Source organism: Chrysemys picta, chromosome 5 (assembly GCF_011386835.1).
Source record: "Chrysemys picta bellii isolate R12L10 chromosome 5, ASM1138683v2, whole genome shotgun sequence".
In the NCBI taxonomy this organism is placed as follows: Eukaryota; Metazoa; Chordata; order Testudines; family Emydidae; genus Chrysemys; species Chrysemys picta.
The window spans coordinates 6,445,470-6,469,619 of NC_088795.1; the positions used below are offsets into that span (position 1 = coordinate 6,445,470).

General features: G+C 42.8%; 1 protein-coding gene across 50 annotated transcripts in view; it reads left to right on the top strand.

Moving 5' to 3' along the window:
* The window catches only part of ADGRL3 (adhesion G protein-coupled receptor L3), an 820,109-nt gene that overhangs the window by 487,794 nt on the left and 308,165 nt on the right, over positions 1 to 24,150 (top strand). For 41 of the 50 annotated variants that reach the window (XM_042860378.2, XM_065595838.1, XM_024100865.3 and 38 more), the window contains exons 6-7: positions 10,384 to 10,398; positions 12,501 to 13,301. In XM_042860378.2, the coding sequence (XP_042716312.1) occupies positions 10,384 to 10,398; positions 12,501 to 13,301 (816 nt within the window). The remainder of the gene's footprint in view (positions 1 to 10,383; positions 10,399 to 12,500; positions 13,302 to 24,150) is intronic. The other 9 variants (XM_065595827.1, XM_042860364.2, XM_042860368.2 and 6 more) reach the window with 1 other exon arrangement.

Below are 24,150 nucleotides of genomic sequence, written 5' to 3' on the forward strand. Positions count from 1 at the left end.
TCAGTCTGCCCACTTCAGAGTGAAATTCGTTAGGAGGTAATAATTTTGGAGTCACATTATAGGAAGCATTGTAATACGAGGTGCTTGAGTGGCACTTTCATTCACTGGTGCATGGGTATTATTTGAAAAACATAATTTAAAAACTGAGCCACTGAGATTACGCTTGCCTCTTATTAAATGAAGGATTAGCAGCACTTCATTTGCCCAGAGAGACAGATGGCTGTCAGGCATTTTTGCTGTATAATACGTAAAGATTTTAATGAAGACCATATTGTGGAGATATAGATTGTGTTTGTTTACTGAAGCACTTTTATATCTTCATGGCAATATGCACATTTCAAGCTAAATGTGCCCCACAAGAGGTCTTGCCCTGTTGCATCGTTTTAATTGAAAGAACCATGCCTATGAAAAGATCATACAATGGGTGCTGTATTGGACCAATACAAACAGGAGCGAAATCCTGTCCTTCAATGGAGGCAGCCAGCACATGGAGGATGAGCCAAGAATCTGCCTGGTGACAGCGTTGTGTGTGTCCGTATTCCAGCTACAGGGCATGGGGAGCCCCTGGGTCCGTTGTCTGGCTCACTCATGTCCAGCAGGGTACTGTTCTGTGTTGCTCAATACACAGAAGTAGCAATTCCTTAGGTTTTCTCCCCCCCCCCCCCGGCTCTTTTGCATCGGTGCGGGATTGGGCAGGATCTAACCGTGGCGGTGTGGTTTTAATTATGCATTGGGAAAATACAACAAAGCAGAGATTCAGACACACTGAGGGTTTCAAGCCTTTCAAGTTTGTTTGCCAAAATAGTTTGTGCCGTCTGTATGTTGTGCTGCCTTTTTCTGTGGGTTTTTTATAAGCTTGCTGTGGTTTTTAACTGCAGATAAGAAGGAATCGAGTATGTGCACTACCAGGGCTTATGTCTGTCTATTGAAAATCTGCTGTGGAAAACTTGTGCTACTTTCCCTCCAGCCTCCACAGTCATCTCAGAACGTCCCAGTGAAACCCCCGTGTTCCATCACAGGTTTGGGGCCAATATTAGTATTAACGATCATATCTAAACAGATCTTCCCAGGCAGAGTAGGGTCTTGTATGGATGTCTTAGCCCCACACCCTTCTTCCTGTCAGACCCTTTCCCGGGGGCAGGTTATCCTGTAACCTATGCAGGGTTTCTTAGGCATCAGATGCCGGCCACTAGCAGAGACTTGACTAGATGATCTATCAGTCTAATAAAGGTACAACTGTTGGTATATTCCACGCTACCAAGACTCTTCCTAGCTATGGTAACTTCTCAGAAGGCATTGGCTACTGGGTATGCTTTGGTCTCTTGGATTTAAATGGATGATTTACTTACTTGAACCTTCTTTGGACTAAATCCTGCAGAGAGGCCAAGCACCTAGGCTTCTTTCTGTTTGGGCTAGAGAGGTGAGAGCAGTGGGGAAGAAGTTTCTGGTCTTCACATCGACAATCAGAATCCAACAGCTGCTATCAATATCCAAAACAAATAACAATATCAGCCTTCCATGCAGACCCCAGTGCCACTCTGTCCACTGTGGTGTGGTGTACTCATTTGGTACTCACTTGCAGACTCTGCGTCATATGTTTCCCTTACATGTAAAAACCCACAGAAGGGAGGGAGAAATCATTTGGAACAGCAAGATTCATCACAGACTTCCACCCTGCCTCTTTGTGATGTGGGGTTGGCTGTGGATTCTTAGCTGCCATGTAATGGAGCGTGAGGAACACATGGGGCCTGGGATCTATGGGAAAATGAAAAGCCTGTGGGTCTCTGGCCATCCTTGTGCAGCAGCCCTGACTCCATACCTCTTCCAGAATCCTCTCCAAAGCACTGTCAGAACAGCTGATGTGAGGCTATTGGATGGACAAAGTCTGCAATCTTGTAGGGGGGACAGTATAACCTCAATGGTGGTCATAGAGACCATGTTGCTCTATGCAGCAGCATCTTACGGGACTGAGACTAGCTCAGTCTAACTAGCTCAACTACCAGAGGAGAACAAGTCATAAAGAGCAAAATGCTATCCTGCACTTGCCCCTTTCAATTCAATCCCATCCCTTTTCCCCGTAGGCATCACAGAACATGAGTTGTTGGCATTAGTGCTGATTCGGTTATGTGCACTAAGAGCAATGGACAACATAGTAGTATTTCACTTCTGCATGATAGTGGATCAACTCATTTTTTCTCCCCTACATGCGTGGAGCAGAACCTAATATGGGAACCCAAGATTGCATCCAGATCAATACAGTGGACAATACAGTCCCTAACGTCAAATGAAGACTCTTCACAAAAATTATGTAATTATGTGGTTTTTTGTGAAGGACGCTAACAGCATTTTTTGGATTGTTACTGTCTGATGTGGGAAATAAGCTAACATGGCAGGAGAAGTCTAACGCAGAAACCGAAATGTGCATCTGTGATACTTCTCGGTGTCCAGGGAATTGCTACATCTGCTTACAGTGTGACAGAGCCAGCTCTGGGCCCACTGGCAGAAATCCTCTGCTCACCACTGGCAGCACAAGAGCTCTGCTCTGGGCTCCGCCTGCCCCACTCTTTCTCCCTACACAGCCACTTCCTGACACTCTGCACTCAAGCGCTCAGCCCCTTGTCTTCTGGACATACATAGCATACCTGGGGAGAAAGTAACTTAAAGGACTTACCGGTACACCGGAGTCCTGAGCAGGAGGCGGGGCCTCATCCAGAAGAGGCGGGGCCTTTAAATCCCGGGCCCTTTAAATCGAGATTTAAAGAGCCCAGGGCTCCGGCTGCAGTAGCAGTGACTTGGGAGCCCTGGACCCTTTAAATCAGGGCAGGAGCAATAGCTGCGGCGGCGGCCGAGAGCCCCGGGGCTCCAGCGGTGATGTAAAGGGCCCAGGGCTCCGCTGTGGTAGAGGCGGCCAGAGCCCCTGGCCCTTTAAATCACCGCCAGAGCGCCGCTGCCGGAGCCCCAGTGTAAAAGGCTGCTTATATATAAATAAATATCGAACAACTCCTTCAACTCTCAGCCTACCCGCTTTCTCAAGCTCCCTGCCCCCAGTGTGTGGCTTTGCAGTGCACCAAGAACGTTAACAAATGTGGGTTCTGGCAGATCATGGTTTGGACCTGAGGACCCCCAGCCACCTCTTGTTCATATCCAGAGTTCAAGCACTTCCCCTGCTCTCAATGGTGGCTGTTCACCATGGAGAGAGGTGTAGGACGTAAACCAACAGGCATTGGGATGGCTGATGCAGTCCTTCACTCCCAGCTCAAACAGTTTTACATAGAATCATTGAATTGTAAGACTGGAAGGGACCTCAAGAGGTCATCTGGTCCAGGCCCCTGCACTCATAGCAGGACTAAGTATTATCTAGACCATCCCTGACAGGAGTTTTTCTAACCTGCTTTTAAAAATCTCCAATGATGGAGATTCCACAACCTCCCTAGGCAATTTATTCCAGTGCTTAACCACCCTGACAGTTAGGAAGCTTTTCCTAATGTCCAACCGAAACCTCCCTTGCTGCAATTTAAGCCCATTGCTTCTTGTCCTATCCTCAGAGGTTAAGAAGAACAATTTTTCTCCCTCCTTGTATCAACCTTTTATGTACTTGAAAATTGTTATCATCTCCCCCCTCAGTCTTCTCTTCTCCAGACTAAACAAACCCCATTTTTTTCAATCTTTCCTTGTAGGTCATGTTTTCTAGACCTTTGATCATTTAGATTTATTTTTAAAAAAATCTCATTTTTTATGATGGAATAAACACAGACCGGATGATCCGTTCTTGATAGCATTTTGTCACTAAATAAAATCCTTAACTTGAGTTAAACAAAGGGATAGATAGGGGGCTGGGGGATGGATGGATAGATAGATAGATGTAAATTTTTAACTCTTCTTGAGGGGAGAGGAAAATGGAGCCATCCTCTCTTAATATACTATCTGGTGTGACACCTTTTATAAAAGCTGGAAAAGCACAGGACACAATTCTTTAGTTTTAAACCTTCCCCCGCCCGCTGTATTCTCCTTTAAACAATTCATCTTTGAGTTGTCTGCTCCTGTTGTGTGTTTGAATGTGTAGCAAAGTCTCACCTTTCCAGTCCAAGGACAGTTATAAAACTGGAGTGTTATTAAATATTCAAACCCAAACGAACACAGCTGGCACAAGCCCCATTGCTGCTATGTCCTTTGAGAGCGTACCAAACTCTGGTGCAACCACACCCTGCTCTCCAGAACTGCCCTTATCTTCAGCTGAGCAAAAATGGAGCAAGAGAGGGTCCTAAGAATCTGGGCTAAGGTTTAAATTGATGAAATGGGAAAGCGAGGGACCAATCAGCTCCCCCACCAACCCTGGCTGACCAATGAGTGGATAGAGTCTCCAGAGGAGGAGGGGCCATCTTTTCATTCCCCCGGTATGTGCTCCCCTCTCTCTTCTACTGGGGCTATCTCAATCACTTCAAGACCCATCAAGTTTCCCAGGCATTGGGGCGGGTACCTACACCCCTGTTATTCCCTTGTGTGTGCTACCAAAGTGGAGAGTCCCATGCAGGACTGTACTTGTGACACAGTGGTGGCTGTCTCCTACGTGTGCCCTATGAATGGCTGAACAGAACTATACTCGTTTCTAGTTAGATATTAGAAAGACAATAGTTCATGTTATATTTTGCTCAAGTGGGTTAATTGTGCTGGAGACTATTAAGAGGCAATTTTCAGAGAGACGACCATTCAGTGCTGTCAACATGTTTTTTGTTAATGGGAACCCTGGGTGTCATCATGGAATCTGTGTATTTATTGTGGCAATAGGGTGACCAGATGTCCTGATTTTATAGGGACAGTCCCGATTTTTGGGTCTTTTTCTTATATAGGCTCCTATTACCCCCCACCCCCATCCTGATTTTTCACACTTGCTGTCTTGTCACCCTATGTGGCAACTATGGAGATCAGATATAGTCCTTGCGAGGAGTACATGTGAACTATACTAGTCAAAAGAAACATCAGAAGGAATTGGGGTATGGAGACAGTAACACGTCCCAGGCTTGTACAGTAGTTCTTTGAATTGCTGCTATGCTAGCATAGTGATGTTGATATTAATGGTGGCCATGTTGGAAACAGCACAGGAGGTGTAGGGGATACCGTTGATCCGTGCTAATGAGTGCAGTAACAAGAATAGGTGTAGCAGGACTTGTTGTCAGAGAAATAAACATGTCTACAGTTGCTTCAGTTGTGATGAAGTGTTAGGACAACCTCAATGATATATGCAGCATGTGAATTTTGTGAACTGAAATCTTTATCGTTAAAGTACTGTAGCCCATTCAAACGTTGCAACTATGACACGGACTTCTCTGTAATTAATGCTCTCTGACCAAATTGTTAAATTCTGTGAATGGCAGTGCTGATCGTTTTTAAACGTCATTCCATAGTACACTATGAAGGAATCAGAGATATAGTGAAAACTGCTCAGTACGTTTAATTTTTTCATATTATTATATGATACGCGAACCAAGGGACACTCAGTGGGTTAAATTCTCCAGGCTTCCAAGATACCTCAGTGCAACTCCTTTAAAGCCATGTGGAGTTGCACCAGTATAATCAAGAGGAGAATTTGGCCCATTGAAATTCCAGAGCAATAAATTTAGATCCAATAGGAGGACATACTTATTTGCTTGACCTATGGAAACCACCAAGCAGGAGGTGGTCATCTACTGTGGCTGGCATTTTAAAAGGATTGGATACTGTTACAACCACTAATAATGTGTAGTTCGGCAAGGTAAGTATAATGAATTCTTCACAATGCTCAGCTGGTCATGAGTAAATTCTCTCCTCCAGCCTGTTTCCCCCTACCTATAGCATTGCACAATTGTTTCAGTGCATTATGAAAGGATTTTGCCATCCTCTGAAGCATAAATTCCTCTCCACTACACTGCCAGCAGTACAGTAGGAAAGATAGATCAGTAACAATTCCTATGGGGCTAGAAGCTTTGAGACACATCACCTATGCCTTTAAAAAAAAACAAACCTCATTTTTCAAGAAAATGAATTATGGCCAGCTACAGCCAGGTGTAGTGTTGGCAGGTGCTGTGCAAGTTTCTCTGTAACTGCTGGGTCCACTTGGTTTTAATCCTGACTGGTCGCATCACTGCTTTTGCAGTGCTAGTGTCACCCTCTTTCCTGCAGAATCAGCCGTGTCGCTAAGTCCACTGAGGCCTTGACTGTGGACAGCTCGAGTCATTTCACTTTTCACCTCAACCTGTTTTAAGCTAGACATGAATCTGAGCCAAGGCCCCACATCCAGAGACTACTGAACTTTGAAGAAATTTGCAGCAGGATCTGCCCCCTATGGGTGGCTCATGCTTCTTTCCCCATCAGGAGCTGTACATTGAAACACCATATATAGAATAATAGATATAGATAATATTCAAATCCTGTTCCTGCAATTTTTCTCTTTGAACTTGGAGAGCTGGCAGGATCAGTCTCACAGAGGAGCCACGGCCTGGAAATGCCTGTTGCAAATTCTTGGCAGGCTAAAAAAAACCACATATACCTTCCTCTGTGGTATTGTCCCTTGTCCTTGGAAGTGTCTCTCTCTGTTCTCTGAACCTCACCGTGCTGCCAGTAAATATTCACTTCTCTCAGAAAGCAGTGACATCCCTCAGTGATATTCTATGGGTTTTGTTGTCCCCTCCACCTCCAGTGGATGAGGCACCAAGAGCCCAGCAGAACAGAATTTGGGTAGCACGTAAGCCATTTCCAGCCTATGGCCCTAGATAGATGTATTCTTATTTTACTTTTCAGTGAAACACCATTCACATTGCTATATAAAATATGATTGTTAGCAGTAACAGTAGTATTTAGGTTGTAAGTCTACTTCTGATCATGATACAGATGTCCAAGATTAAGACTGGTGCATCCTTACCTATGAATACAGAAATCACATTATCTACAACAGAATCATTAACACGTCATAATTTGCCAACTCTTCTCATACAGTTACCATAGGTATCTCCTAATTCTAAGTGCAGGGAGGAACTGTTAATTTCAGATGTCTCTGAAGCTTTCAGTAGTGCTCTGTAAAATGTTGACTTTTTAATGGTGAGCCATTTGGTGTGTCTTCTGTTGACTGGACTATGGCTTATTCCCTGCATAATTAGCTATAGCTCTCATTCAGAGTGAATTCATGCAAAGTGTTCCTCTTACCTCTCCTGTTGTCATCAGTTTTAAGATGTGTTGTCTGTTTTGTTGCTGTTGTGTTAGATGGATCACAACTTCTTTCTTAAACTTTGATACTGCAGCAGCTGACTTTGTGTGTCTCTTATTTTCTCTGGTGGGGTCATAGAAGGTGTTGGTTCTTTATCAGGGCTGTTTCTTGTCTTCAGTGTGCTTTCCTTCCCACGAACTAGTGATTTTCAACAGATACAAGCATGCTAGCAGTGTCATATAAGCTACACAACTAAAGCATGCATTACCATGCACCAGTGACTTGGTTCAGATTGACTGCACAACTAGTGACCTCATACAGTGCAAGGTTGTGACACAAGCAGGAGGGCAGACAGGAAATAGGTCAATGCCTCATCTACTGTAGGAACATCAAATTTACCTGATGCCAACAGCAGCTTGAGAGCTGATTGTTAAACCCCTGCCTGTATTGTGGTCTTAAGGAGAGGAAAGGGGCCTGCTATCTGCTGATTCTGTGCAAGGGTGACTGTGACCAGAGTCCCTCGGGAGTCAACTGAGGTCACTCAATTAGGGTGAACTGCAAAGAATGGGGCAGACAATCCCCAAAGCTGGTGGATATTCCAATATGTAGATTTACCAACCAGCACAAAACAGCTTCTTTATTACCTCACTGATTGCCCAGAAGCAAACAACACAGTTCCCTTAAAGTGACCCAACTTCAGGCCTCCACCCAGACACCCAGGATTACTGAAAATCTTATTCATCATATAAGAAAGTTCTACCAATCCCAAAGGATCTGACACATTACCTCCTAGGTTAATGCATATTCCAGATCTTACCCAAATACACGCTTACAGCCAGTTCTTATTAACTGAACTACAATGTATTAAAAAAAGAAAAGGGAGAGAGATTGGTTAAAAGATCAGTATACACACAGACATGAGTACAATCTTGAAATTCAGATTCATAGCAGAGATGGTGAGCTTTGTAGCAGGAAAAGAGTTCTTTTAGAATTTAGTCCATAGGTTATAGTTCAGTGTCCAATATCATATTCAGGACGTTCCAGTTTAGGATTGGGACCTCAATCTTGCGACTCAAACTTCCCCTGATGAAGCTTAAGTAGATCTGAGATAAAAAGGATTGAGACCCAAGGGTGGTTTATACAGTTTTCTAGCAGCCACTTGATCATAGAGTCCTGGGTGAACAATAGGCTTTTGATGTAACCTTCTGTTTCCTAAACCTCACCGGTAATTAACTACATGAATGAACATAAGATAATTTATCCAGTAAGCAGTTTGTGATAAACTTTAAAGAGGCATATAGACAATGACATTATTGCACCCAAAATTCATCTACATGTTAATATTCCCTTTTGATATCTGAATCAATAGCTATAGTGACAGACAAGAACTGTCTGTTTACATGGCCAGCATCTATAAGTAAACACATATAATTAGCATCACCTCTAATTTTCTAACAATACAGGTTTTCATTTCAAAGTTCTAGCCTATTTAGCATTGGATGGCCCTAATTACCATTTGCATACTTTCTAACGTGTTCAAAGGTTGGCTTTGGGTTAGTTAGCCTGCAAGCTGTTTAACCCTTTCTGGCCATGTGTTATACTTTGTATAAGATTCATTGCAATTATATAACAGTGGTAGCAATAATGATTTTCATGGTTATATTTTAATTAGCATCATATATAGGAATGGTGCATATAAAATGGAGTAGTGCAGTGGAAGGGAAAGCATAGGGCATCCATCTCTTCTAAGACTCTACACAAGGCTTCTGGGTGTAAAGTCTATATCGGCTCTGCAAGCATGGGCGGCAGGTGAACAAGCTGTTGGGGGAGGCTAGCTCCCGGCTCCTCCCCCTCTGCCCAAGCCCCCTCCCCTGCCTCCATCCCGTCTGCCCCCTCCCCTGCCAGAGCCCAGAGTACCCCCTCCTGGACCCCGCGAACCCCCAGCCCCAGCCCCGGAGTACCGGATGGGCAGTGCAGCTGGAGTGCCCCCAGCCCCAGCATGCTCGGCGGGCAGTGAGGCCGGCACGCCCCCAGCTCCAGAGCGCTGGGTGAGCGGCACAGTTCCAGCACCCCCAGTGCCGGGCAGGCAGCGTGTCGTAGCCCCAGCCCCAGGCCTTGTCAGCACTGGCACCAGCCTGCCTGCACCAGCCTCTCTGCCCCGAAGAGCGGGAAGGTAACTGGGAGTAGGCAAGAAAGTCCTCGGGGCACAGCATGGGCGGGGCCATGTCAGGCACAGCCTCCCCCAGCCTATGATACCCACCGCCTATGTCTGCAAGGGCCTGATCCGAAGCAGATTGACTTCAATGGATTTTGGCTCAGGCCGTAAATGCTTCTTGGGATAGGCTGTAAGGTTATGGCACCAAAGCCTTTCAGCAGTGTACACATGTGCTGAATAGGTTTGTTCCAGCAGTGAGGGGCTCAGGTCTGCTAAAAAGGATGAATCTCATTGAAAGCCCTATAGTGCCTGATAAACAAAATAGGTGTGCGTTACAGGAGATGGGCTTTTTGGTAGCACATTAATATTAGTAACATGTTAATATTTTAACAGCCATAAATATTTACATTCATATTTACAACTAGTGGTGTATTTAAACCCTTCCCATTGTTTTGTTGTTAATGAGGGAGGCCATGATGACGATGATGATTTTGTAAGTGCTGACAGCATGCTTGGTTCTGCACAAGACCTAGACCCAAATCCTGTGAACACCTAGGTACCTGTGTGACTTTACTCACATGAGCAGTCCACTCAGGGCCAGTGGAAATACTCTCCTAGGTAACGTTGTGCAGGCTGATTTGATTTTTCAGGATTTGAGCCAAGACAGTCCCTATCCTGAATAGTTTATTCTATCTAGAAATCTGTTTCAACCCTATTTCAATGAATAAAAATCTTATTTTATGCTCTGGGCATGATCCAAAGGCAATGGAAAAATCTCTGAGTTCAGTGGACTTTGGATCCGGCCCTGATTGCTTTTAAGATTGTAGTACAGCTAAGTCACGTGCCTGCATTTTATTTAGTGTATATCAGAGGAAAAGATGTTTTACATATTTATATATATATATAACATTCACAAAATATAGCAATAACTGAAGTAAATTTATAATACTTCCTTTCATTTGGAAGAGGTATAGAAAAGTACCTGGCCAATACAGTACCATTAATCTATTCTCTTTTCTCCTTTCTCTCTTTACTTCTCTCTCTACAATAGAAGTGGAACAAAAAGGTAATTAAATACCTTTCAAATTATATATATTACTTATTTATAGGCTAAGTTATTTAACAGTTTAACGTTTAGTTGAAATACCTTTGTCATTAATTCTCACTTTTTTTTTTTTGGTTAAAGTTTATTTAGTTTCTCTGCTGCTCAACTTCACAAGATAATATATATATTTTGGCTGAAAAGATTTACTGGTCTAGTTTTCTTTCTCAATCTTCTACTCTAAAAACATGATTTTTTTTAAAAAAAAAAGACCTTGTAGACACAGTGCCCCATACATTAGCTACTGTAAAACAGTCACAGCTTCATTGGCTCCACTGGAGTTCTGTCCATTTATACTAGCTGAGGTTGTGGCCCAAAATTTCGTGTATCGTTTGAATTTGTGATTTTTCCCATGTTCTCTCTTTTTTTCAGGGGGCTTAATCAACTTCTGCACTGTTGAAAATAATTGGTTGACTTCTAATCAAGAAGTGATAATGCAACTGCCCTGTATACCAGCCCCATGCTAATAGAAATGTCCAATGGGACACTTGTGCCTGCCCAGTTGTTATGTTTCAGGTCATCTTCATACCGCAATCACACACACAAGAACATTGACTCAATTGTAATATGTGATGAGCCCCCTCCAACTCACACGGACGTCAATGGCAAAACTCCCATTGACCTCACGGAGAGTTCGGTCAACCCCCTGGGTATTGTGCCCAGAACTCACGTAGCTTAAAGTCATTCTTCCATGTCGATTTGCATCAGCACCAGGGTCCGCCACTGGATCAGTTGCAGGAGTAGGACCTCGGTGTGCACTTGAAATTTACTTTGTCTCCATCAATTTGTTTTTTATATTGTAATATCCCGTAGCACTCCCTGTATGCCAACACACATACATTTGCAGTATATTCTTCCCTTAATACAGATGCATAACTCCAGTGAATGAGAGTTAAACAGGGCATCAAAGGGAGAATGTAAACCCTACACTGCACTGTAGTTTGCTGTCACATGCTGCAATCATTTCACTGCTTGCCAGGTTGTGCTCTGGCCCACGCTGTGTGTACTGCACTGTAGCACATAGTTCTCCTTCAGCTTATCAAAGATAAGATTTAAGTGTTACTTTAATTCTTACGTCGGCAGGGCACATGTGCTGTGCCTTCTCCTAACCTCTGTCCATGCAACATATCACCCTAAAATCAAACCAAGCCAGCTGATCCCTGTCCCATTTCCATTCTGAAGTCTGAGCAGCAAAGCACAGCTAGCCAAACCGTTCCTGTATGCTCCTCTCATGTAACCATAGAAGGTATATGTTTTAAGTTTGAATACTACTGTGTTTAACAGGACATTTTTAACTGATTAAAATCTAGACTTGGGTTCCTCTCCAGTGAACTTTATTCTTTTCCTTCCTTTCTTCCTTCCTTGCTTCCTGTCGTTTCTTTCTCCTCTCAGTATTCATCCATTGTTCATTTTTAATTGTGTGGACTGCATGTTCTGTGTGTTCTGTAGCAGCTTCAAAAATCATATTGCTAGTTATGGCCCATACTAGGGTATTTTTGTCTTCCTATTTGCTTTCAGTGTTCCTTTGAGTTGCCAAGGGATTTGCCTCTGTTTTGCTATGGTACCTTTAAAATATTTAATTCCACCTGGGCTATAAGGATGGGAATTTTTTTTTTTAATTTCCATTTCTAGGGCAATCTTCAGCAGACTGTTCAAATTAAATATATGGAACAATTCCCCAGAAATTTACCCCTTCACCTAGCAGGTATAGATATAGTGTAGAATATAATCTGAAAATACAAACCCATAAACCCCTTGGGAATACATATTCATTTCAGAGTTTAGAAAGGCGTATAGTCCAAGTAAGTACACCAGTAAAAATAGATTCCAAAAGCAGTAAGAAAATGCACTGATGTTGATTGAAAAGGCAGCAAAAATCAATATGGAGGAACACGTCCTGTTCTAGACCACTCACTGCCTGTGGTGAAGGTAACCTGCAAATAGACTACATTTGTTGTGGGCTGATCCTACTCTGCTGCAGTTAGAACAATTAGAAGTTAATGCCAAACTATCAGAGCTCTTTTTAACTTTCTTTTTTTGTGTTTAACTCTTTTCCCCTCCAACAGTTTTTCTTTGTCCTGGCCTACTAAAAGGTGTATACCAGAGTGAACATTTATTTGAGTCAGACCATCAGTCTGGGGCTTGGTGCAAGGATCCTCTACAGGCTTCTGACAAGATTTACTACATGCCCTGGACCCCATACAGAACTGACACCCTGACGGAGTATTCTTCCAAGGATGATTTCATAGCTGGGAGACCAACGACCACCTATAAGCTCCCTCACCGGGTAGATGGCACTGGATTTGTAGTGTACGATGGGGCTTTGTTCTTCAACAAGGAGCGAACCAGGAATATAGTCAAGTTTGACTTGAGGACAAGAATAAAAAGCGGGGAGGCTATCATAGCAAATGCCAATTACCATGACACCTCTCCTTACAGGTGGGGAGGCAAGTCCGACATAGACCTAGCGGTGGATGAGAACGGGCTATGGGTAATCTATGCAACAGAACAAAACAATGGCAAAATTGTCATTAGCCAGTTAAACCCTTACACCTTAAGGATCGAAGGGACGTGGGATACAGCCTATGACAAAAGGTCGGCTTCCAACGCTTTCATGATCTGTGGGATTTTATATGTGGTGAAGTCGGTGTATGAAGATGACGACAATGAAGCCACAGGAAATAAGATAGACTATATTTACAACACTGACCAAAGCAAGGATAGTCTGGTGGATGTTCCCTTTCCAAACTCGTACCAGTACATCGCTGCTGTGGATTATAACCCCAGGGACAACCTCCTTTATGTATGGAACAACTATCATGTGGTGAAATATTCTCTGGATTTTGGACCACTGGACAGCAGATCAGGTAAGGTTCTGTGCTAAGTTTTGCTTTTGTCTTCCATTATCTATAACCTGAAGCTGGTTTGTTTTTTCTGTGAAGTTCAAGTATATTTCTCTTTGATTGCATGTGTGTGTGCATGACTTAAGGCCTAGTTCTCCTCACCCTTAATGCTTAGCTGCTTCAAAGAGACACTTTACTGTTTACAGAACATTTTCTTTATAGCTTACTTTGAAAATAAATGGAAATAGGAATAAATTGTCAGTGATAAGCCTGAGCCAATCTTCAAATATCCAAGTTCCTGTTCAGATCATCAGAATCACCAGTGGAGATGCCTGTTTCATTGTATTTATTCTATCCATGAATCCCCCTTGCTTTTATGACCATGCCAGAACATTACTTTTGTGAAACATAGCTCAGATGTTGCTCTCATTGTAAATACCATGGGGCAGATCCTCAGCTGGTTTAAATCAGTGTAGCTGCAGTGAAGTCAATAAAATATTGAAGAATGACATGAGCTGAGAATCTGAGCCCAGATATGTGCGTGCATATGTGCGCGCACACACACACACACACGTTTTGTTTGTTGTCCTGTGTATTCGTGATTAATTTCAGAGTAGGAAACATGATCCAGACAGGTTTTTCTTGTTTCTCTGGGTCATTCATGTTGCTGTTCTGTTAAAAAATAGTTTGGGCTGGTCATATTGTTTAAATCTTAATAGAAGGAAATTATATTCCATCACTAAGTAAAGACGAAAGCTTATGCTCCAATACGTCTGTTAGTCTATAAGGTGCCACAGGACTCTCTGTTGCTTTTTACAGTCCAGACTAACATGGCTACCCCTCTGATAAGTAAAGACTGGAATCCAACTTCCAGTGGATTTCCATCAGACATCATCACCATAATTATATTTGGCTGATTTTTTCATTAATTTGGATCAAATTCTTCCTTGTACATAAGTCTAAATCCAGAGTTACTCCATTGTCAGTCAATTTGGCTCTAATTCACTAAATCATGCAGAAGTCTCAATTATTTTCTTTTAGGTTTTAAAGTGTTTACTCCTATACAAACTATCTGCAATAATGATTTAAATTCAGTTTATCTATGATAGATTATATCTTTCCTGAATGCTGAGCAGGTAACAGGAAAAGTAGAATTAATATAATTTAGAAGGTGAATCATTTAGTTATTAATGTGTTGTTTTTTTCTCCTAAAATGTTACCATTCTGTTAAATACGATGACAAAGAAAAGACTATGGGCATGTCTACACGAACACGTTAGTTGGCAGAAAGCTGGGGTCTGAATCTACCTTGCACAGTGAGGCACACTCACTGTCTCTGTGGACCCTGATACCACACTGTAAAAGTTCCCTAAGCACTTTGGTCTGCTCCCGTGTCCAAGCTAGGTAGATCAAAGTGCACTACAGAACTTTTAGTGCACCACGGCAGCGGCCATGTGGACGCTCAGGACTTGTCTATGCTACCCCGCAGTTCAGACTACAGGCATCTGAATAGAGGTGAGCACCAAAATGTTGTGCTGTAACTCCCTGTGTGGATGCTGCAGGCGCAAACTAAAAGGTTCCCAGTTCATATTAATGTAGTCGTCTTCTAAGAGGACTTGCAAAGTAGGAACCTAACTGTAGGACAGTGTAAGACATGCCCTTCGGCAGGGCTGTGGAAGGATGTTTCGCGCCCTAGGCGAAACTTCAACCTTGCGCCCCCCCGTCCCTGAGCCCCCGCCCTGAGGTGCCCCCTCTGTGGCAGCTCCCCACCCCCTACCCTGAGGCACCCCTCCCCCGCCCCAGCTCACCCCTGCCCCGCCTCCTCCCCAGAACACCGTCGCTGCTTCACTTCTCCCGCCTCCCAGGCTTGGGGTGCCAATCAGCTTAGGCGCCGCAAGCCTGGGAGGCGGGAGAAGTGAAGGAGCCACGGCGTGCTCGGGGAGGAGGCGGGGCAGGGGTGAGCTGGGGCGGGGAGTTCCCCTGCGTGCCACCCCTCCTGCCCCCCTTGCTGCAGGGGGCCCTCCCCGCGCTCCACTGCCCCAGCTCCCTCCGCCTAAATGCCGGCGGCGACTGGGGCGGCCGAAGATCCGGCCACTGCGGTCTCTGCCAAAGAAAATGGCGCCCCCCAAATCCTAGCGCCCTAGGTGACTGCCTAGGTCACCTAAATGGTTGCACTGGCCCTGCCCTTCGGGGGCGGAAGGCTAACGCGGAGTAGATTTACACCCCAGGTTGCTGTAAACTTAAGTGGTTCCTATAGACAAGTCCTGAAGAAGTCCCGAAGAAGTAGTTCAAGGTCTTTAGGTTGCAGGAGAGGAGTAATACAATGTTCTGATCCCTCTGATCCATCCATTTCTCTGTATTCAGGCTGTGATTACTGTGCACAACAATACTTTTAGATAAAGAGATTTTGAATGAAATTGTGACTTTGCAAATCTGGGAATGAGCAGAAGTGAAAATAAGTTCCAGCCCTACAGCAAAATGCAGGGAAATGAGGAGAAACATGAGACAAAAGACCCGGAGTTGGAACTGTGAGAAGGAAGAACAAGGAGAGTGTAAGGGTATTGATCTATGAAAGATTTCAGATGGGGAGAAAAAATGAAAAGTATTGCTTCACTCCACAAGTTAATGATGAGCACATACTTTGTGAGTGGTGGAGTGAAACGGAACAATATGTGAGTTATTGGTCATCCGAAAGGAGCAAAAATCAATTGCATTCTTTTCTTATTCTAGTGTATTTTATCCTTTTTGAGAAATCTTTTCCATATACTTCCATGGAGTCAGTGCTGTCCCTTTTCAGATGGTGGCTGTGGACCGTAATTGAATCTGTTACAAAAAAAATTAATCTCGCCTTCAGTGAAAAATGAGGTGGTTGCAGGTTTGTGAACAAGAGAAATATTTTTTTGTTGTTCTTTCCTTTCTGAGCTCAGAAGTTCAGAGTGAGAACTGAGCAATCTTTGGGGCTATTTGGATGCTGTGCTTAGTGTTGCTTCATTATAGAGGTAAGGGCTATTCGTGACATTTTGATCTGGATTTGAAGTTCCCCTCATTTTAGAAGAGTTTCGGTAAAATTAAATATTGAGTGAAAATTAAAATTGCAGGTGGAAAACATTTTACTGGGGGAAAATATTTGTTGTGGAAAATGGCAAGAATTGTTTGAGATTCACTTCAGGTAATTTTGCAGTTGCAACAGGGGATTGACTGTCACCAGCTTTAGGCCTTCCCCTTCCTTCCCCTCCTACCCCCCAAAAACCTCCCCCCTCCTGTTTGCAGTTGTTCCAAAGCATGGAATTTAACCCTGTTGGAATACATCATCCTGTGATGTCACAGGTCTCCAGGACTGCGTGGGACTTGTGAGGTCATTGATCCTAAAAAATGATGCGTTCTCAAATAGAGAGCCAGGATGGGCCAAGGACCCTTCACAAAGACAAATAAGTGAACTTGGCTGCAAAATTCCCCACACAGCCTCATTGGTGGGGTCATTATTTTACTTCCAAATCCAACAGACTCACCCATTTCTGAGTGAGTGGGTGAGTCGACGTTTACTAGACTTGTACATTTGGATGTGTTTGTGGATAAGGGAGAGAATCTTCATTCTGTAGAGAATGTCTGTGGCTCTTTCCTTCTCTCATGAGTTAAGGCCCAATATACTGCACTTTGAAGTCAATGGGAGTTTTTTACGTTGACATCAGTGGGTATTGGATCAGGCCCCAAAATGTCACCTTTAACAAGGAACAGCACAACAGCTGAGGAAGCGGACAGCAATAACAGCTGTAGCAGTCTGGTAAGCAGTGAAGGAATCTGATCTCTTTCTAAGAAAAATTCATGGATAGCTTAATATTTTTTTTTCCTGTTTTAAAAATGCCTGAGATGTACAGTGCCTTTACAGCCAATTGGTGTCTTTAGTCCAAGCACGAAACAGTTAAGTAGCACTTTCCTATAACGTCACAATTTCAGAGTAGCAAAACATGTAAACAATATGTGTTTAATTAGAAAATAAAGAAAAAGATGATAAAATTGATGGGGAGAATTGCCTGTTAAAAATCAATTAGGAGAGAAGTTTAGAAAAAAAGGCCTTTGAAAAACAAAAGTTGCCGGCAACAAGAAAATTGATTCATCACACAACCTAAATAGCGAGTAGCATATTGGAAATATATTTTAATAAAAACTCCAAGCATACAAACATAAAAACAAACAACCAGGTGTTTGAGTCTTTGCTTTCCTTGAGATAATCATTCTTTTTACCTTCTCTCAAAACAATCTAGAGGAATAAGTCTTTTAATTGCATCCGTTTGTTTCCCCCCCAATTAATACTTTTTTGTGGACTTTAATTGAAAGGTGCATCTCCAAATGTAGCTTTTATACACATTGGAGAGCACTGCTATAAAAATGTTTTCTACATGCGATTGCTGAAATGAAACAATAGGCCTTTGCTCCTTGCAGGGAATCGGTGGCAAAGGATCATGGGAATTCAGCAGCTTGGCCTCTGTAGTGATTTAAAGAAGTAGACAAGGGGGCACGTTGAAATCTTAGATCTGTAGCAAAGTCAAGTGAAATTCAATTGAGCTGGAGACAGCCAGTTCAGTGCTTTTTACAGAGTGAAACCAAATATTGATTTTTTTCTCAAAAACTGCTAATTAAATGCTGCATTTTAAGGAGTTTCCTCCCTTTGTTATTTTATTGGGAGCTGGATTCAATTTCTGTAAAGGAATCTTTTGAAGAAAGGTCGGCTTAGGGTCCACAAAACCTATGAAGCTGATTGTTAACCCATATCTCCAGGAGGTGATATTGGATAGAAGGAAATGATCTATCCCTCCTGTTCTTCAGTCTCTACTGGGGCCATTTGCTTCATGGATGCCTGTCGGTGGATTGGTCCCTTCTTATATCGATCTTCTGCTAGTCTGTTTCCTTGCCTGTTGGGTGGAAGTAACATTGAAAACGACTCTCCACTTCCATCAGTATTCTCCATAACAAATGCTCCAAGAACTTCAACTAAAATAATAGTGTTCATGTTCTGGTGTACCGCTGGCAACATTATGCTCCAGAATTGAGCTGAGGACAAAATTGTGAGTGGCGCACATGAAATAAAGACCCTTTCCTGTACCTTTTATGATCCTATTAACCCGAGCTATTCATTCTGATCACTCCCGTCTGGTGACCCAGATGGCATAAATCATCTGAAAAACCCCACCCTTGTCTCCTTCTGTACTACTGGAGTAAAACAAGGATGGCGTTTGGACAGTTACACCCACGGATAGGGTGTGGTTTATCCTCCACAGTAGCAGTGCTGCCTCTGCCTCCTCACCGAGGAGCAGTCCTTGAGAACTCCACTCGTTATGTGAGGTCCTTCGCTCTGCTCTGTACCCCTGTAAGAGACAGGTATAGTCTAGCCTGCTGACATTTGAGCCTGTAGGTGTAAGTAAATGCTACTCGGCGTGACTGAGACCTGCAGAATTGATCCCTGAAGCCCCAGCCTGTCCCATAACAAATGCTGGGATTAAAAATAAGTAATGTTGCTTGTCAGGATTCAAGGCCATGCATCAAATTCCACTCTTACCGCAGTGGGAATCCAGAGTAATCTCACTGGTTTCAGCAGAGTTATTGTGGATTTACACCAATGTCACTGGGAGCAGAATGATTGTACCAGAGCAATCTGTCCAGAAACACGTGTTCACCCTCTAGAGAAGAATTTTCTGTTGTATTTTAGGTGTAATTCATGCTGGGACATACATATGCAGGGTTCAGGGGCTAGTCTAATGCAGTCCTTTTTGACACAGATGGACTTCTGCCACTGGTGAAAGGTGTGGGGGGGTGGGGTCGGGGTGGGGGGGGTGACATAGTTTCTCCTGACCTGTACACTCTTACAGTAAGGAGTGTAGGGCTCTCCGATGTTGTATTATTGCAGGGAGTTAGTTACATGTGACTGTGCAGGACACGGTGTCAGTTTTGAACAGCTACAGTCAAACCAATGAATTCTTGAATCCATTTCTCAAGACATGTCCAGTTTCCGTATTCTGGGCAGGTGAAACAGAATAACATATATTCTGCTTACCTCTTCTGTGGCAGAGCTGAAAACTAGTTGGTTTGAGCTCTGACATCACTGCAATTAACTGGAGATATCTACACTTCAGTTAGCCTCCCCTGAGTCAGAGCAGCCAGGCTGCAAAATAACTCTTTGAGCTGCACTGAGTGATTGGAGCAGTTGCTGATTTGTGCTAACTCAAGCTGTCGCTAGACCCCTGCTGGGCCAGCAGGCTTGAATTTAAAGTGCCATCACACTCCAGCTAAAGATTCTTGCCTGTGTGTGGGTGTTAGGTTAGGGGCAGCACTTGAGTTAACTCTGCAATGAAGACAAGCCCTTAAGCTTACCCTGGATACAATGGTGGTGACATTTGTTGGCAGGGGAAACATTTTGAGGAAGTGTCAGTTGTTGTGGGTGCACCCTTAGTTGTGAGGGCATTAGCTCTCCGGGTGTTAAAATGCTTTGCTTTCTCAAGCTCTTACTGGGACTGGGTTCATCTGCTGCTCCTAGCACTTCAAGAAACAGAGGTGGATGGAAATGCCCACAGTTGGTTGGAGATTGCCTCCTTTACTCATGGCAGTGGCCCACACCTTTGTCAGTCAACAGCCACACTTCTGTGAGGTGTTCTAGCCAGGCTAACTCTGAAGGCCCTTGAGCAGCGTAAGCTATTATTGAATGGGGCTGCATGGTCTTTTAGGTAGGCTAGAGGCTACCAAGAGCATGTTACAACTATGCCGCCTAATCCACACTGGTTGCACAGCCTTTCTCTGGAGTTGATTACTATCTGTAAACTCTAAATGGTCTAGCTCCGAGTTACCTTAGAGACCACCCATAAACCCTGATGTGACACCTGAAACCTGCCCTGCTTAGGGTGAAACCTCCCGGAGCAAGATTGTCTGGCGTGCAGAATTATCTCCTGCTGGAAATCTCTCTGAGTCTAAGCATATCTATTTTTAGAACATGATGCAAGATTCACGTTTTCATTCAGTCTTTTTTTAGTAACTGTGAGTGTTGGAATTTCCTTGGCAGTCAGTTTCCTAGCTGGAAACCCTCCACTCTGATTCTGGTCTGTTCAGGATAGCTGATTAGTTTGCTTTAGTGGGCTTAGAAATATATGCTTCCTGTTTTGGAGGAACTGTTTTATTCTCTTGATCTAAGCTATGCCCAGGAGCCCATCCATTACAGTGCTGTGTACCTGACAAACGTGAAATTAATAAATAGTTATGCCCCTCTGGTAACATGTAGCATTCATATAATGCCTACATGTGTGTTGGAGACTTCTATATATTGTATATTAGCACTGTGTTTTACCAGGCATGCAGTGAAATGTGGTACTAAACTATTGTACCTACCTTTGACATTTAAAAAAATGCACAGAATGCATGTTAAACTTTTATCCCAGGTTTGTGTTTAGTATTGGAGTAGGCTCTCTTGACGTGTGATGGCAACCATTTAATTCAGTAAATTCCCCGGCTTCTTCTTTGTCTTCTTTTTTTAAGCAGTTTTACAATGCAGATAAGGTGAACCCTCTGTCCTTAAAATATGCTAATTAAGTGCATTTGCGTCTCAGTTAAAAGATGTGGCTGTGTAGTGATGAATAAGAACTTTAAACACATATGACACCTCGTTAAAATGTAATTTTCACATCATAACTCTGAGCCCTTTACTTTGACAGCTGAGTAATGTGAATGGTGGGCAGAGAATCTTGAACATTTTCACAGCAGTCACGTGCTAATAGGTAGCTGAAAGCCGCTTCCTGCATTGTTCAGCTTGAAACATCCTTGCCAGGGAAATACATCAAGAGAGCTGTAGAATTTTAAATCACGCTTGTGTACAGGATATGAATTGCTACAGTTTCAAGATCCCAGGGTGATAAGACACATTTCCTGTCTTTGAAATTTAATCCAGGCTGCATTTCAAAATCCAAACTGAACCTTGGTGTTGTACATCTCCTTATGCTGGATGAGGGCACTATTTCAGGGGGCTGCTAGTTGTTAATTGCAGATGATTCTGTATTTTTATTTTCCAGTTGATTTCCTCTGAGCATCCCCAGCTCTCCTCTCCAGCTCTTCTTCACCGCTTGCAGCGGTTGCTGTTGGCCTACGTACATTGTTGCTGGAGTTGTTATAGGAAGCCCAGCCATTGCTTAAGGTAGCAGTCACATGGGTGTTCATGATGAACTAAATTGTTGGCTTATAGTCTTTAATATCTCCCTTTTTGTGATTGTGTCCCAGTAGTTGAAGAAGGTTACCCTTTAAATAAATTGTGTTCCTTTCTGCTGTGTAGCCAGAAGGGTCTGTCAGTCCTGGCGAGGTCAAGAATTCAGCCCAACTGACTCACTGTGTTTGGAATGACACTTGCACCTTAGTGTTAATTTGTTGGTCTAGCTACTTATTTAAAAGCATCAAGCTAATGAGATAACGCCCAAAGACCAGTTAATACATTTGTTGGACATTACGGCGTCTGCCTTTTTTTCTTCTTCTTTTACTCATTAAAAACGGTGCTTGTTAAAAATGATAACGTAGTACTATTGGCAGCTCGTATAACGGTCATCCTGCCATTCAGCAACCAACACTGGAGTGGGAACTTTCTTCTGTCCTGCCTTCTCATGAGAACTCTCAAATTCCTGCAGTGCGAGATCCCCAATATTCCAAATGCTCCTTTTGTGGAGCGGCTCAGACATTTCACTAGAGCTTGGCTTGCACAAAGTGAGAGTCTTCTCGGCCTGTCCAGGAAAAACAGATGTGTGGCTTCTTGCTCCCCTGAAATAAAATCATCCTCTATAAATGGGAAATAGCTTTGCCGAGGGGAGATAGAGGGTTCATAGTATTCCCTCAATCACTACTCTTCTCACTGCACCTATTCACATCGTCCTGAAGAAAATGTCACAGCAGTCCAGCCAGTGGGAGAGTTGGACATATATTTTGCTGCTTCGAAGACCCAGCTGTATCTCTCCGGGGTTTAAAAACCACTATTGTAAAGAAATGTAAATTCACCATCTAAAAACTACAACAAATAGATAAATGTGTTTTCCTTTCACCAGTTACTTATGATCATTTGTGTATATCCACATGCTACACCTCCCCAGTATAGTATGTTTTAGTGAGGGCTGAGGTTTGATGATCTTTTATTTTCCCCCAGAATAACTTTTTCATATCAGCTCCAAACAGGGTGGATTTGATTTAAATCATGATTTAAATCACTAGTCAGGAAGACTCGATTTAATCATGGTTTTCTCCATAAAAGTGCATTCTTTTGGTTGTTATAACCTTAATACGTATTCTTCACAACTCAGAGATAGATGTAGGTTTCATTTTTAGAAGGTACACGCTATACATTTTAAAGTGATTTATTTTGAAAACTTTTCAGATTAGTTTACAGCTATATCAGAAAATGAATGATTGTTTGGTTATTTCATTTACCAAGGTAATTGAAGCAGATATTTATGATGTCATTGGGAGGTGAACTATCTCCAATTCAACAGGTTAATCATTAAGGGTTCGTCTATACTTACCTCCGGGTTCGGCGGTAAGCAATCGATCTTCTGCGATTGATTTATCGTGTCTTGTCTAGACGCGATAAATCTATCCCGGAAGTGCTCGCCGTCGACGCCGGTACTCCTGCTCTGCGAGAGGAGTACACCAAGTCGACGGGGGAGCCTGCCTGCCATGTGTGGACCCGCGGTAAGTACCTTGTAGTTCGAACTAAGGTACTTCGACTTCAGCTACGTTATTCACATAGCTGAAGTTGCGTATCTTAGTTCGAACTGGGGGGTTAGTGTGGACCAGCCCCAATATTTGAAGTATTTTCTTGCCATTCTGTATTAGGGGGAGAACATCAGACAGACATTTAAATTGTTTTATTTAACTAAAACAACAATGTTAAGTATTCTGGATTTTTTTTTCTTCAACATCAAACATAGTATTTTAACAAAACAAGCATATGAATTTTTTAATTTAGTTGAACATTCATGTTTTTTAAAACCAGGTTTGTTTTTGCTGTGACTTTCTTTAAAACATCATCAGCAAACATATATTTCTTGAATGGTTCACCCTTAGCTTTGAAGTATATTATAGTTGGCATTATGGATGGATGATTGCTAGATGTCCATGCCATAGCCAACTCCTCTTCTTCAACAGTTAAGGTTTGACCCTGGTAGCGAGTATTGAGAATATTTGCAAGAAAATTAGCTGGAGATAGTGTTTGTCCCATTCTTTTTTTTAATGCTTGTAATTTAACTCTGTCATTGCATATTTCTCTTTTTAAGAACTCATTCAGTTCCTTCCAAATTTCAACAGAGTCAGCAATAAAACAGCTATTTCCCTGCATTTTGTTCAAGGCTACAGAAATAGGCTTCAGGGTACTCAGCATGTGTTCAACATTTCTCTTAAGCCCAAGTTGAGAACTTGGGCTGTGACCGTGCCATCTATTTTTTCACGATTTTTTGCACAAACTGTCATCAGATTAGGCCAGTTCTTGATATAGTGCTGAAAACAGGCCACTAGCGTTCCATCACACATCTTGTGGTAGAGTTAGCTTGGTTCCTCCCACTTTTTTCAGAGCAGCTGCTGCAAAGTGGTTGTTATGGAAGTATTTTGCAATTTCAACAACATTGGCCTTTATTTCTGGAACACTTTCTCATCCTCAGTGCTCAAAGCACTAACATCTGTAAGTGTTATTATCCAGGATGGCTTGATTTAAATCACAGATTTTAATCATGATTTAAATCAGCAAGCAGGAAACCTTTATTTAAATAATCACTTTTAATCTTATTTTTTATGTATATGTTTTAGGTTTTTTTTCCTAAAGAGGAGTTGATTCTCATTGGCTAGTAACCATTCAAATCGTGACTTG